Genomic DNA, 16465 nt, shown 5'->3' on the forward strand with positions numbered 1-16465 from the left:
GGGCGTAGGTAAAAATGGAAGTTTATTATAGATTTGAATATAGAAACTGTGTGGCGGTCAGATAGATCACTGATATCTGCAGGTAGTGCTGTCATTTCAATGGAAGTAATTTGTTCTTGACTGATGCTTAAAATATCATCACCTCGTGTTGGCCTAATGGTTGGGGTGGCGGGCTTGGGATCCTAAGGTCCGAAGTTGGTTAGTCCCGTTGAATTAACGCCAAGTGGGGTTGACTGTCATCTTTCCGAGGTCGGCAAAATGAGTACCAGATAACTGGTTATCGAGAGGCATTGCATCAGCGGCAGACGCGCCCACAGAAAAATGATGCAACCAGCAGCCGGGTGGCTGCACACAAACCACCCACCATTTAAAATATCAGTTTAACCACGAAATAATGCTGAGCGTATTGGCAACAAGCTGGTGCCGTCTGACAACTGATGCAGCAACACAACTGTTTGGAGAAAAAAATAAAAATGCAACTTTTGAAGAACATCAATTCACCATGTGTCTGTGGCCGATTCACCACATGTGGACAACCCTGCACTAGTCTGTGTCATCAGAGGGTAGCGATGTACTGAACTTCCATGAAATTTGACAAAATTAGTATCAAGTTTACCAATGGATGTTTTAACGACTTCAATCGGTTTGAAAAAACCAATACCTTGGAGGAAAATAAAGAACTTTGCCGCTGATTCAATGTCACCTTAAAGACATGAAAATCAAATAAGTCAAGGGAACATGACATGGGTTTGTCAGACTACTCTTTCTTGCAGCCTCATTGGCCATTGGCTTGTCAGAGGTGTTCAGCTACCCCCTATACCAATGTCATGTGTCGATGGATCTCCCAATAAACAAGACAAGTCCAAACAACTGGAGGCAAGGGGAGGTAGAAGAATGGGAAAAGGGGGAGGTGGGGGAGGAGGAGTTGCTGCTGCTGCTGCAATTTTTTCATTCAGACAGTGGCAAATCTCCCAAATACATTTGGTGACACTGCCGTGGTGATCCTCACAAAATAATGCAAGCTTTACGCCACATGTAGACTTTTTGTGTGCTACATAAAACAACCCATCAATAAAGGATGTTGATAGATAAAGTCATGGGCCTACTGACCAATTCAGAATTTGTGATTATAGGACCAGAGCAAAAGTGCCCTCAAAACTTTATAGGACTGACATCGAGGAAATTCAAGACTGCTCTGTTGAAAATTTTGGTAAAAGAATGGCAGTCACAGTTATGTGAAAGTTCTTCAGAAGAAGCAGCTTTTCATGGAGTTCGAGCAAGAATGCTGTCATTTTGCAGTAAGACAGGCATGTGTGGGAGAGGCATGCCATTCCTGACCTAGCATGTCATCATGAAGAAGCTGACACGTGCATTGTCTTGCATGTTCGGCATTTGTGAGTCACAAAATAATCCAAATGCTAAGATTATTGCAAGATCATCTGACATCGATGTCTTGATCATATTGCTGTATCATATGAATAACATTGCTTCAAATATTTGGATGGATCTGGGATCCAGCACAAACAATATTCCGAGATATGTCACTATTTCTGCTCTTACTGAGTTTCTGCGACAATGTTGTGACTTTTCATGCTTTTTCAGGACGTCATTAGACTGCATCTTTTGAAAGAAAAATAAAAATACTTCCCATGGAGTTGATGAAGAAAAACGAAGCATGGATGCCTTCGCAAAGCTTGGTAACTCACGTTACGTATCAACCAGGTTACGTATCAATCTCCTGCATATAATCATTTGTTAGTGCTTCGCCTTGCTAGTCTACCTTACTTCCACTTTACAGAATGGATGGAAGCTTCACGAAGGTCAGTACCTGATATTCATGTTTTGAAAGGGTTTTGATCCTTCATGACATTTGTCAACACACGAATGACAACAATCTCATGGCCGTTGATGAGACAGAAGAGGACCCAACATATGGCTCTTCATTTGACAATTCAGAGTGAGAATCTGGTTAATCGAAGATTGTGTCATTGAACGATCGAGAGAAATTTATTGAAACTGATCGTATTGGTTAAATGAGAAATATGGAAAATGACAATAAGTGCATGTAATAAGCATTTTACATACCTTCTGTGACCCAAAACTACTGTATCAAACATTTAAAACAGCAAAATAATTATGTATTGGATATTATAATCTATTTTTCATCTAAAATATGCCTATGTTGTGTGAAAAGTGGGAAAGATGCTGATTTTGATGAACTTCGGCTCCTTTTGGAGTTTTGGTTTTCACCGAAAACGTGAGACAGACATGAACTTTGACCCCACGCTGTGGGTCTCCAGCTGGGATTGTACCCATAAAAAAATAATTTTTTGTAAATTCCATTGATAGCCCTATCAAAAAAATACCATCAAGCGTAATGGCCTCAGATGCAATATTAAACCCCCTTAGCCTCTGCTCTAGGAGAAGAGGCTGAAGGGGAAGTTTGACTTGACCAAATCTAACAAAGAATGACTTCCAATAAAGGGATGTTTTTCAACACTATTTTGCTTGGAGAAGCATCTTATACAAAGTTGTGTACAGAATGAGTTATATATGATTTTTTAAATCATTTAATGATTCAAATGCAGAGCGAACTGCATCGAGCTCAACAAGTAAACAAGTTTGTTTTAAACGAAACATCAGTTACCTTAAAAATCCCCGCACTGCACTTGGAGGTCATGCAACCCACTCAGTACAAGGGTCCGGTCGCATCATGCTCCCTTAACCTTGCGGAAAGATTTCCCTTAAGGTACGCTGCAATTCCTTTGCTAAGGATTTCCTTAAGTGCTGTTGCATAAACAACCCTTAAGAATAAGGATTACCTTCAAGTTAAGGAAATCCTCAGGAGCCGTTGCTTGCTATGTCAGGCAACCAATCAGATTAGAGATAGGAAGAGATGTCCGAAAGCAAGAACACGTAATGAACACGTAATTTTAAATGACACTTGTTATATGTTGCATGGGGAACACGTGCTTGTGAATGAAGGAGGAATAAAATGATTCATACGTAAAATTCATCAACTTCTCATTCAGCATTTTATTACTTCCGCCACTGAAGGCAAATCCGCGAATGTCACGGGTGGAATCCCTCACATCATTTCCTCACTCTCCTTTAAACTCAATCTCTATATTTTCATTCCAAACAGCATCATACCAATCAGAAATTAATACTATAGCATTAATAAAATAAAATATACTGAAACGCAAAAGAAACTTACCACCTTTGAAACCTTTAAATATCAACAATAACACTGCGTGTAGTAAATGTGTGAACTTATTTGTGGACAATAGTGTCCTCACTGTCAGACAAAACGGTCACGGATGGTCACTTGAACCTTCAATGGTCACTTCATAGCACAGCTGTTGAACAGCCGTTTTGACTGTCAGTGATTAGTCAAGGGGTACGGGATGATTTTAATGAGCTGCACGTGATGTCTTGATATTGGCTTTAAAAAGGCCAGTGCAAAATGGGCATTTCAATCAACATGCCACGATTGTCAAGGGATCAACGGCAGCGTGCCCTGGGCATGCTGCAAGGTGGACTGAGCTACCGTACAAACCAACAATTGCTAATTGAAACATTGGCATTTTATTGATGACATGTCAAGTTTTTGACCAAGATACACCATCTCATCAGTTTGTTCTACAGTACAGAACAGCACAGGGTGCAATGTCAGTCCCCTTTCAATAGCGTGTGTGGCAGGTAGCTCAGTCCGCCTTGCAGCATGCCCAGGGCACGCTGCCGTTGATCCCTTGACAATCGTGGCATGTTGATTGAAATGCCCATTTTGCACTGGCCTTTTTAAAGCCAATATCAAGACATCACGTGCAGCTCATTAAAATCATCCCGTACCCCTTGGCTAATCACTGACAGTCAAAGCGGCTGTTCAACAGCTGTGCTATGAAGTGACCATTGAAGGTTCAAGTGACCATCCGTGACCGTTTTGTCTGACAGTGAGGACACTATTGTCCACAAATAAGTTCACACATTTACTACACGCAGTGTTATTGTTGATATTTAAAGGTTTCAAAGGTGGTAAGTTTCTTTTGCGACTCAGTATACAATGTTACAAACACTCATGATGTAAACAAATATAGACTCCAATCTGACGTGATAAGCAATACAGACGAATCTGCTGGTGAGAAAGGGCAGATATGAAGCACTGCGTACGGATTGAAAGTCAAAATCATAATTGTATTGAGAAATTTATGAAACCTCCCACCCACCTTAGGACATCCGCTGGTACCTTAAACATTCCACAGAAGGTTTGGTGAGGCTAGCCCCAAACTGAGAGAGTAGTTTGGGGATGGACAGACACTCCTGTTTTATAATAGAGATAAAGAAATGACACTAACTATGGCCAAAATCCATACATACACAGGGATTTGGCAGGGATGGTGGGATGGAAGAGAACTGTAAAGGGTGAGGATAAAGGGTATGGAGAGTGTTTTGGGTGAGGAACAGGGAAATAATTGGCGAAGCCAGCACACAATCCGCCTCCACTGTACTTGATTGCTCAAAACAGGAGCTCCCTCTACTCTGCTCAAGCTCCGCCCAACTCATTGTCTCGTGCCTCTGGTGCTCTACCTCTTAAAGGGTTCCCTCGCTTGGCCGAATGTACCTCTGCGGAGTGTAATGACCCATAGCGCCTGCTGCAGAGCGTTGGTCCCCAGGGGTATGCAGAACCGGAGGCAAGGATAATAAAATATTAAGAAACGGCGAAGGTAGTATGAAGAGGAAACCGGTTCCATGGAAGAAATGGCTGCTATGCTAAATCAAAGTACTAGTTAATTAATTTATGTACACATGTACACATACACAAAAGGAAGTATGCATATGTGGTATTATATACAACAAGGAGCTGACACTCTAGGCCCCCACCTTTTGGATGGTATAATGAATATATCTGTGTAATATGAAAGCTAAATCTAAACGTTCTTCTGAAATATCACGGAGATAAGCCAAGTTTCTGAGATGTTTGCCATGGCAACTCAGCCGATTACAGCCGTGATCTAATCAGGTTGAGATAATGTCATGAGGAATACATATTTCTGCAATATGAAAGCTAAATGTCCAACGGTTTTTGAAATATCGTGTACACAAGCCAAGTTACTGAGATGGTTGCCATGTCCACATAATTCAGGCAATCACATCCATGATCTAATCAGGTTGACATAATGTCATGAGGAATCGAAATGTTCAATATGAAAGGTAAATGTTCAACAGTTTTAAAAATATCACGTACACAAATGTACATGTACAGATGATCGGTCGGTCGGATGGAGCTAATTTTAATGTCCCTCATGCCCGACATTGTCGGAGGGGCAGGGGACTAAAATAACAAGCATTCTGAGTCTGTAACTTATCATGAGGAAACCATGTGCCAAGTTTGAAATCATTAGCATTAAGCGTTTAGAAAAAAAGTCCGGAAAACTGTTCTTTGCGTGACGGACTGACGGACTGACAGACTGACGGACTGACGGACGGAGGGACGGCGTGCAAACCTATAGTCCCCTCCGGTGTACACCGGTAGAGGACTAACGAGCATTCTGAGTATTGCACTGCAATACATGTCCCCTACCGGCAGTCTGTCGTCCGGAAAACTGTTGGGGAAATTACCAAGGGTTATTTACCTCCAGGTTCTGAATCGCTCCAAATCGCGAATTACCTCAGGACGGGCTCACCTGTGATTCGCACGCGGAACTTGATTTATACACCTTGTAGACAGGTCAACAGAAGCACGAGAAAATAAGTTGTTGATAAAGAACCTTTCGAATCGCTAAATATCAGTAATTTATTATATTTTCCGGTTCACGATCAATTATCCATGTGTATATACGTAGTGTGTTCAAAAAGTATCCGACCTTTATTTTTCGTGCCTCGGGGATGTTGGATGCTTCCATTGTGATGACTGCAACTTGGTTTCTGGGTCGTACCCATAAACCCAGGACTCATCGCCAGTGATCACTGTGTTGAGGAAGCTGGGATCGCTGTTCACAGTCTCCAGCATGTCCTGTGCGATCTCCAAACGGAGTTGCTTCTGCTCAATCGTTAGCAGCTTTGGTACGAACTTCGCTGAGATTCTCCTGAAGCCCAAATCCTCCTTCATAATGGAATGAACGGTGTTGAATCTTGCGGATCGTTTCCACTTGGGAATCGCCAAGCTTTACACAAAATTTGATGCAGTAGCGTTGTTCAAGTTTTTCCGTCATTTTGTCAAAAACGAAAAACCGACGGCGCTCACTTACATGTCCTCACTCATCGGCGGTCTGCCGTCGAATGACAGCTTCTGCAGGTTGGAAAAAATTCACGTGTGTGCATTAGGATCGCCTACATACGTGCACCAATCAACGCCTCCCTAGCTTCTTTTTTTTTACGCACGAAAAATAAAGGTCGGATACTTTTTGAACACAGTAGTATATGTTGCTCGGCTTGGCTCCGCCCCTACGGAAAGCACGCGCTGTGTCGCGCTGTTGACGTTCGCGAGACGAGGCTGAGGGCGCGCGGTGCGGCTTGAGAACTCTAGAATAAACAAGAGATATCCATTTAAAATATATATATTTTCGTTTAATTAACGATATCTGCCAAACCACGCGCCCTATCGCAAATTCCAAAAGGACATTTTAGTAGACTGATATGCTGAACAGATCTGTGAAGTTTCCCCTTGGTTGGATCAAAAACGAGGGAGGAGCTCGGTTTTAAAGGTTCATGCTTAAAGTGTCATAACTCCGAAACCATGTGTCGGATGACGTCGTGCTCGGAGGCTTTTTTGTTCGTCATGGGTATGCGATTTTGCCTGCAAAGTTTGGCCTCGATCTGTTCAGCCGTTGCAGAGAAAAAGGGGTTTTCGAGTTTTCACGAAAAACAATATGGCGGCCGAACCACGTGACCTGTGACGTCATAATTCCCATTAAAATATTCTACAGACCGAGTCCCTCATATTGGTGAAAATTTGATCTCAATCGGTCCTATTATTGCAGAGAAAATATTTTTTAAAGGAAATTAAAACTTAAAATGGCACTGAGTTAAGTATCATCAGAATTATCAGAATTCCCAAAGTTCAAAGTGCCATAACTTTGTCAAAAATGATCAAAACGTCGTGAAGTTCGAACTTGACCTGTAACCTATCATGAGGAAACCATGTGCCAAGTTGGAAATCATTAGCATTACGCGTTTAGAAAAAAAGTCTGGAAAACTGTTCTTTGCGTGACGGACTGACGGACTGACAGACTGACGGACGGAGGGACGGCGTGCAAACCTATAGTCCCCTCCGGTGTACACCAGTAGGGGACTAATAACTACAACAGGGGTGGAGGTCCCTCTCATACCCATGCACACATTTCAATATTGATGCCATGAACACGAGGTTTATAAACAGGTATAAATCTTGTGTTCATGATGAGGTATAAACAATCACCATTGCCTGCACATAATAACATGCTGAAACCACTGCCTGCACTCCCTCCACCCTCACACCACTGCCTGCACTCCCTCCACCCTCACACCACTGCCTGCACTCCCTCCACCCTCACACCACTGCCTGCACTTGCTCCGCTCTCACACCACTGCCTGCATTCAATAAAGCTTCACCACTGCCTGAACTTACTAAATCCACACAATTGCATGCACTTGCAGTGCCATCACCACTGCCAATCTACTCTGCAGACTCCCTCCATAAACAAAATTTTTGTCAACAATGTTTTCACACTCCGTTGATCTCCTGCAAAGTAAGCTACCCATTCCTTAAGCTGAACTATGATAATCCTCAGGTGTGGCATTCATACACACTTGCCTATCTATAACAATCCCTTTGTGTGGCATTTCTACACACTTGCCTATCTATAACAATCCCTTTGTGTGGCATTTCTATATACATCCAACAGTAAAGACTACCCGCTGTCCCCCCCCTATCCCAGATAGGCCCCACATCGAACATTTATCATAACGTTGATAATCCTGCTCTCTTCTCCTTGTTCCCCGATTGACCTGCTCTTTCTGGACTTGTTTCCCAACAATATTTTCACTATCTTTCTTTCTCTGCACTGCATACTGCCTGATACAATCCCATGAAAAAGTATCTAAAAGTACTGTTCGACTTTCCACTAAAACAGCCAGGCCTTCGAACACAAGCTTCTAATTAAAAGCAATCGAATAGTAACGCATTTCCAATTCTTACCTCAACAGTCATTGGAATGTTCTGCTTACGCACATTCTGATTGTGCTGGTCTGTATTCAACATGATGATGGCATATGCCAGGGCAAAGCAGGCATCGTTGTTTGCAAATGGGTGACCATTAACAGACTGGAGAAAAATACAAAAAGAACGAGTAAGAGAACAAGTTTATCATAAAAATGCAAAACATAAAATAATACGAGCACAAGATATCTTTGTCACACTGGGAACGCCTAAAACTGGCCCTTCAATTAAAAAAGCCAGATATTGTTTAATTGCGGTTATATACTGGGCTTGTGATGTTAAGAAAGAGAAGAAAAACGTGTGTGTGTGTGTGTGTGTGTGTGTGTGTGTGTGTGCGTGTGTGTGTGTGTGTGTGTGTGTGTGTGTGTGTGTGTGTGTGTGTGTGTGTGTGTGTGTGTGTGTGTGTGACTGCGCTCCGTATGCAAATTATCACAGATTCATGTGAATTAAGGTTTTGTGTCTTGTAAGTACTGAGAAACAGAGTGCTGCAGTGTACATGTGCACGATGATGAAGGTATACGTCATATCCTTGTGTGACATAGAGTTTGTTGTGACAGGTACAATGAAATACGCAGTACTTGCATGATTTAGAGTTGGATATGCTAGCTAATGCATGATTTGTTTTGTTTCTCACCTCAACATTAATAGAGTAAATTTAGTGAAAGGTACACCAAATCAAACAGGTACCAAGTGATGTCACTTGGTACCAACAGAACAGACAAATATTCCACTTCCAACCCCTCACCTCCACATCACATTTGTTTCACTTCTGCAATTGCCTAAAATGTCGACCAATTTTCACATTAAATACATGGAAATACAGCAATTAGTGGTAGTACAACAACAACAACAACAGGCATTTTAAGGCCATTTTCCCTGCTAGAGCGGGGGTTAGCCTTGCAGTCCCCATGACAATCTTCTCCATTTTGCCCTATTTTCTGCATCTCCCCTTGTTTAACCCCTTTGCCCGCATTTCTTCTTCCACCACCTTTAGCCAAGTCTTTCTCGGTCTTCCCCGTCCTCTACTTCCTTCTACACTCATTTCCATCACTCTTCTCAACCAGTCACTTTCATCCTTCCTCAACACATGACCAAACCATCTCAACCTGTTCCTCTTCACAACATCAATCACAGGCTCTATTCCCATCATCTTTTGCAATTCATCATTTGTCTTCCTCTCTCTCAACGATACTCCACACATCCACCGAACCATTCGCATTTCCACCCTTTCCAGCCTTCGTTGCTGCTCTACATCTGCTGAGATGTACATGTACTCTACATCTGCTACATCTGCTCTGCATCTACATTAGTGGAAGTACGACGTCTTTTAAAAAGGAGCTACATTAAACTGTGGTCTAACTTGTCTTTCATGTCATTGGAGACTAGAACAGCACTCTTCGACGTTATGACGTCGAGCAATATTCCTCCGCCAACAGTACATCATTATACATACTTGCATTACGTTTGATTTAAATCCCTTCAGCTGTTCTAAAGTATCACATTTTTTACCTGACATGACCTCTAACCATTGACCATTGAAGCCGAAATCTAATCAGTTCATCTTTGCATCATTATACATACTTGTACCAAGTTTGACTTGGTTCCCTTCAGCTGTTAAGTTATCACGGTACCGAAAACCTATCACGGACGGATGGACAGCCGGATAGATAACCCAAAAGCATAATGCCTCCAGCGACTTCATCAGCAGAGGTATGAAAAAGAAAATCGCACCAGTGTCCGAAGGAAGCGGTTCAGTTTGGCATTTTTAATATGAAATCGGCAAAGCCTAGAAACGAACAAAACTCATTAGAATTACTCTTTAGAACACTTTAGAACATATTATAATTACTCTTTAGAACACTTTAGAACATATTATAATTACTCTTTATAACCCGATAGGATTACCCTTTAGAACCCTTTAGAATTACCCTTTGGAACCCTTTTGCATTACCTTTTAGAACGCATTCAAATTACCCTTTAGAACCCTTTAGAATTACCCTTTAAGATCCTCTGGAATTACACTTTTGAATCTTTTAGAATGAAACACAGTGGGTTAGAAAGATTCTTCTTCTTCTTCATTTTTTATGGATGGATGGAGGGATGGAAGGACATAGCCAAATATTGAAGCAGTTTCACTGCTTAAAGATCAAATTGTGCAAGGTGAGTGCACTGGTGACTGGGGTGTTGTGGAACCAGCAAGCTTCCACTACCTATTTAGTCCGTGGGCTGAGTAGGGTTTACATGCACCCCCCCCCCACAACTTAACTTAACTTCCCGGGTATGTCCATGTACCCCACCCTAGGGGTTAGGAAAAACCATGTTAACAGAAAAAAAACTCATTCCCTCATAGTTTGACTTCTGGTGACCTCATTTGCATATAACACATATCATTGTAAAGAGTGTCCCAGGACAAACATTTTGAGGGGTCATATGCAACCATAGGATGACTAGGTAAAAAGGTATGGCCATTTGAATTTCGCCTACCCCTAATTTTCGGAAATCACTGACACAGGGGGGTAACATCAAAATATGCGTGGGAGGTACCTTGGGAATGAGTTTTTTTTCTGTTAACATGGTTTTTCCTAACCCCTAGGGTGGGGGGAACATGGACATACCCGGGAAGTTAAGTTGTGGGGGGGGGGGGGGGGTGCATGTAAACCCTACTCAGCCCACGGACTAATTGAAATTGTGCGATTCCTTAACATAGGCAGAACCGTTGAGAGCCAGAATGGGCCCCAGGGCAATACTAAGTGTTGGGCCCCTTTCATCCGGGCCCTCTTCAAAGTTTTAATTTTTGAAAAATTTATTTTTCAAAATTCCCTCCACAAACCTAACTCATTTAAATGACAAACATATCACACTCTACTATCTCCTATACAGTTTGGGCTGAGATTAAAATCCAGGCTCTGCTATCACACTCTGCTATCTCCTATAAAGTTTGGGCTGAGATTCAAAAACAAGCTATACAGTTCAGGGCAGAGAACACATAGCTCAAGGTTATCGAGCCAACTTCATCAAATATTTAAATATGTATGATGGAGCCCAACTTACATGCCAGTAGTCGGTGAAGGCTTCAAAAAGGCGATGAATAAGAGGGGCTTCCCCTGGCAGTCGAAATGCTTCAAGGTACAGGCGCAAGCTCTCATCAATACGTAGAGATTCAGTGTTAAAGGTTCTGTTTAGAAAATTGGCGGAAATCCAACATCATACCACAGCAATGAAAATCGAACAAGAGATAAATCATTATACCATTAAAAGTAAGCAGTTGAGCTGAGGACAAAATATGTCAATCAATATAATTAAAACTAGAACGGTACTCTTTGACGTCACAACATCGACTGATATGCTTCCGCCCACATTATTACATCATTACACTACTTGTACCAACTTTGACTTAATCCATTTAGCTGTTCTCAAGTTGTCACATTTCTACCTGACATGACCTCTGACCTTTGACCTCTTGACCCCAAAAATTAATCAGTTCATGTTTACATTATACATACCTGCACCAAGATTTAATAGAAATCCCTTCAGCTGTTCACAAGTTATCACATTTCTACCTGACATGACCTCTGACCTTTGACCTTGGGACCCAAAAATTAATCTTTACATCATTATACATATCTGTACCAAGTTTGAATTAGATCTCTTTAACCGTTCTCAAATTATAGACCTATTACAGACTTTGACCTTTGCCCCCAAAATCTAATCAGTTAATCTTTACATCATTACATATACCTGTACCAAGTTTGAATTAGATCACTTCAGCTGTTCTCAAGTTATACACATATTACAGACTTTGACCTGTTGACCCCAAAATATATTCAGTTCATCTTTACATCATTCTACATAACTATACCAAATTTGATCAGAATCCCATCACTGGTTCACAAGTTATCACGGTAACAGTATTTTCACCTAACATGACCTCTGACCTTTGGCATTTGACCTCATGACCCCAAAATCGAATCGGTTAATCTTTACCTCATTATACATACATGTACCACGTTTGACTAAGATCCCTTCAGCTGTTCTTAAGTTATCGCGGTAACCAAAACCTATCAAGGATGAACGGATCCAGAGCAGATGTAGCAGGTGTAGAGCAGATGTAGCAGATGTAGAGTAGATGTACATCTCAGTAGATGTAGAGCAGCAACGAAGGCTGGAAAGGGTGGAAATGTGAATGGTTCGGTGGATGTGTGGAGTATCGTTGAAAGAGAGGAAGACAAATGATGAATTGCGAAAGATTATGGGAATAGAGCCTGTGATTGATGCTGTGAAGAGGAACAGGTTGAGATGGTTTGGTCATGTGTTGAGGAAGGATGAAAATGACTGGTTGAGAAGAGTGATGGAAATGAGTGTAGAAGGAAGTAGAGGACGGGGAAGACCGAGAAAGACTTGGCTAAAGGTGGTGGAAGAAGAAATGCGGGCAAGGGGGTTAACAAGGGGAGATGCAGAAAATAGGGCAAAATGGAGAAGATTGTCATGGGGACCGCAAGGCTAACCCCCGCTCTAGCAGGGAAAATGGCCGTAAAATGCCTGTTGTTGTTGTTGTTGTTGACAGAGACAGAGACAGAGACAGAGAGAGAGCGAGAGAGAGTGTGAGATTGAGAGAGTGAGAGGGAGAAGGGCACATGACCTTTGTTTGACCTGTTCAATCTAAAATTGAATCAGTTCATCTTTGTATTACAGTCAATGAGCATGTCATGTATGGTTGACATGCGTTGAGTGGTTCATAAGTTATTGCAGTAACACACATTTTAAATTAACGGGCACTTGACCTTCGGCCTTTTGACCTTTTGAACCCAAAATTTAATCCGTTCATCTTTGTACTATCTACCATTTAAAAGTGTGTGTGTGTGTGTGTGTGTGTGTGTGTGTGTGTGTGTGTGTGTCCCTTCATAAGGCTAGGTTTTAAAGGCTTTGAGTAGTGCTTTAGGAGGGATTTGTGGGGGGGAGGGGGGTGGGGGGTTAAGGGGCAATCTTTGAACATGATTGTCTGTCCACACCGGTTAAAAGACCTAGAAGACTCTGAGGACCCAAAATACCCCAAGGACCCAGAAACCCCAAAGACCCAATGGACCCCAAACACTCAAAATACCCAAAGACCCAAAATACCCTGTAGACTGTTAAGACACAAAAGATAATGAAGTCCTCGAAGACCCCAAGGACTCTGAAGAAACAAAATACCCCGAAGACCCGAAGGACCCCAAAGAACAAAAGGACCCCAAAGACCCAAAGGACCCCACATACCCAAAGGACCCCAAAGACCCAAAATACTGAAAAGACCCTGAAGACCCAAAAGACCACAAGGATCCAAAAGACCTAAACAACCCCAAGGACCCAAATGACAAAAAGGACACAAAAGACCCCAATAACTCAGAATAACCCCCAGTACTCTGAAGTTCCAAAAGATCCCAAAGACCCAAAATACCAAAAAGACCCAATGAGCCCCAAACACCCAAAATACCCCCAAAGACCCCAAATAGCCCAAAGACCCAAAATACGCCGAAGACCCAAAATACGCCGAAGACCCAAAAGACTGAAAAGACCCAATGTACCCCAAAAACCCAAATTTTGGTAAGACCCAAAAGACCCTAAGACCCAAAACACCCGAAAACCCAAAAGACCTGAAGACCCAAAAGACCTGAAGACCCAAAAGACCTGAACACTCAAAAGACCTGAAGACCCAAAACACCCTGGAGACTATTAAAGACACAAAAGATAATGAAGACCTCGAAGACCCCAAGGACCCAGAAAACCCCAAGGACTTTGTGGACCCAAAATACCCTGAAGACCCCAAAGACCCAAAAGACTGAAAAGACCCTGAAGACAAAATTGACCCCAAGGATCCAAAAGAGCCAAACAACCCCAAGGACCCAAATGACAAAGAGGACCCAAAAGACCCCAATGACTCACAAGACCCCAAAGACCCTGAAGACCCAAAATACCCCGAAGACCCAAAAGACCAAAAAGACCCAATGGGCCCAAAACACCCAAAAATACCCCAAAGACCCAAAATACACTGAAGACCCAAAAGACCCAAAAGACCCGAAAGACCCAAAAGACTGAAAAGACCCCAAAGATCCAATGGACCCAAAATATCCAAAATTTTGGTAAGACCCTAAGACAGTGGTTCTTAACCTTTTTAAAGGTGCCAAACCCTAACTAAACCCACCGAACACTTGCAGAACCCCTCAAATTTGACCAAAAAATTAAGAAGAATTGCATCTTAATGCGTTTTCTGTTCTTCTTTTTGGGAGGCGATCTGGGAAACGCGTGGTTTTGTTTTGGCAAGGGCCACCCTCAAATCATTTTCGCATGCAAGCCTGCTCCTTTTCTTTGTTTTAATGTCCACCAGTTTCGAAAACGCATGCTCGCAGAGATACGTTGTAACGAACGGCGTGAGGATCTCAAGGGCAATTTTAGCGATGTGAGGATACCCTTCCATTTGGCGGCACCAAAACGTTGAGAACATTGTTGTGCCGAAGAGTTGTTGTTGTTGTTGTTGCTATGCTGAAGTTCGATGAGGTCGTCGAGGTATTGGTCGTTGACATCTGCCGTTGCAACGTCGAAAGTAAACGGCTGCCGCACCCATGCTGGGTATTGCTCTTGGTCGGGGAAGTAGCTGTCAAATGACTTTCCCGGTTCATCCAAGTGGTGGTAATCGATTGCTTCAGCTCCCCCGGTACAGCAGTGCCTCCAACTTCAGACTCATCTTTGATCCCGCTCACGTACTCGTCCAGTACCAAAAAGTTCGCGAAGTTGTCGTTCTCTGTTCGCCGCCTCCACAACGGTAACTTATTTCGGAAAGCGCTCAGCTTTTCTTCAGATTCGATGACATTCACTCCACCACCCTGCATCTGGCAATTGAGATGATCGAGTGCGTCGAAGATGTCAGCCAAGTACGCCAAGGCAAGGATGAACTCTGACTCTTGGAAGTGCGTTGCATGGCAATGCTGGTGTTCTCGCAAAAACAGGGATAATTCTACACGCAAGACAAAAACACGGCTCACTGCCTTCCCTCGTGATAACAATCAAACGTTAGAGTGGTAGAGAAGGACTTCAAATTCAGAGCCGATTTCAATGCACAGCTCTTTTGAAGATGCGATGATTCAGAGCACGGCTTCGCACGTAATTCACAGTTTCAACGACGATTTTCAGAACATTGGCCAGTTTTGGAGGCAGGGTTTTTGATGCCAGCGCGTGTCTGTGCAGGACGCAGTGCATGACGATGATGTGCGGTGTATCGGCCTTCACCAGCGCTCCAAAACCGGAGTTGCATCCCAGCATGGCTGGAGCTCCGTCTGAGCAAACTGCAGACACCATGTTCCACGAGAGGTCGTTGCTTCTGAAGAAGTCGTCCACAAGCTTCTTCACGTCAGCTACCTTCGTGGTTGTTGTGAGAGGCTTGCAGAACAGAAAGTCTTCCTTGATCTCGTCTCCTTTGACATAACGCACAAATAAGATGAGCTGGCTCAAATTCGAAACGTCTGTGGTCTCGTCGAGTTGAAGGCTGACTTTCGTCGGGCTCGCGACTAAATCTGCAACTACCTGGGCGAGGATGTCGTCGCTCATGTCGTCGATTCTGCATCTGATGGTGTCATTTGAGAGTGGAACGAGAGACAACTTGTTTTCAGCAGCTTTTCCCAGCATGATGTTGGCCATCTTCAACGTGGCCGGTTTGATGAGTGTCTCGCCAATGGTGTGCGGTTTGCCCTGCTTTGCGATCAGGTACGCAACTTCATACGACGCGGTGAGGATCGGTTTGTCAATTGGAACGAAGCCGAGAGTGGGCAAGGTAGCACTTGCGTCGAATCGGACTCTCTTCAATTTGAATTCATCCAGCGTTGCGTCTTTGTACTGCCCCTCGCCATGCAGTTTTTTTAAGTGTTCCCGTAGTTTTGCTGGTGCTAGGCTGGAGTTGCTCAACTTGACATTGCAAAGCATGCATTGAGGATGCTGACTTCCGTCCCGTTCCGTCAAACACGTGAACCCGTACCGCACATAATCCTCCGACCACTTCCTTTTTTTGCTCGACATACTGAAAAAAAAAAAAAAAAAGTAACAAACTGATCTTAATTGAGTTCTGGCAAATAATTATATGACAAAAATTTAAAAAGGAACATGCTTAAATATAATCAGTACCCCTCTGAAAACAGAAATTTTAACGAAGAAAACAACTTGTAGTTACGATGACGGGATTTATTATCTACTCAACTCTATGTCACCTCAAATCCCATTATAATATTACATAGAAAACTACGA

The 16465-nt window shown here is 42.8% G+C and overlaps 1 protein-coding gene across 7 annotated transcripts in view; it reads right to left on the minus strand.

Annotated features, from left to right (window-relative positions):
- Positions 1 to 16465, minus strand: part of GBF1 (golgi brefeldin A resistant guanine nucleotide exchange factor 1) — a 430048-nt gene that overhangs the window by 123597 nt on the left and 289986 nt on the right. For all 7 annotated transcript variants that reach the window (XM_078783293.1, XM_078783294.1, XM_078783296.1 and 4 more), the window contains 2 exons: positions 11249 to 11372; positions 8177 to 8302 (listed from right to left, as the gene is read on the minus strand). In XM_078783293.1, coding sequence (XP_078639419.1) covers positions 8177 to 8302; positions 11249 to 11372 — 250 coding nt within the window. The remainder of the gene's footprint in view (positions 1 to 8176; positions 8303 to 11248; positions 11373 to 16465) is intronic.

This window comes from Myxine glutinosa, chromosome 8, assembly GCF_964187855.1.
Source record: "Myxine glutinosa chromosome 8, kmMyxGlut1.1, whole genome shotgun sequence".
Lineage (NCBI taxonomy): Eukaryota > Metazoa > Chordata > Myxini > Myxiniformes > Myxinidae > Myxine > Myxine glutinosa.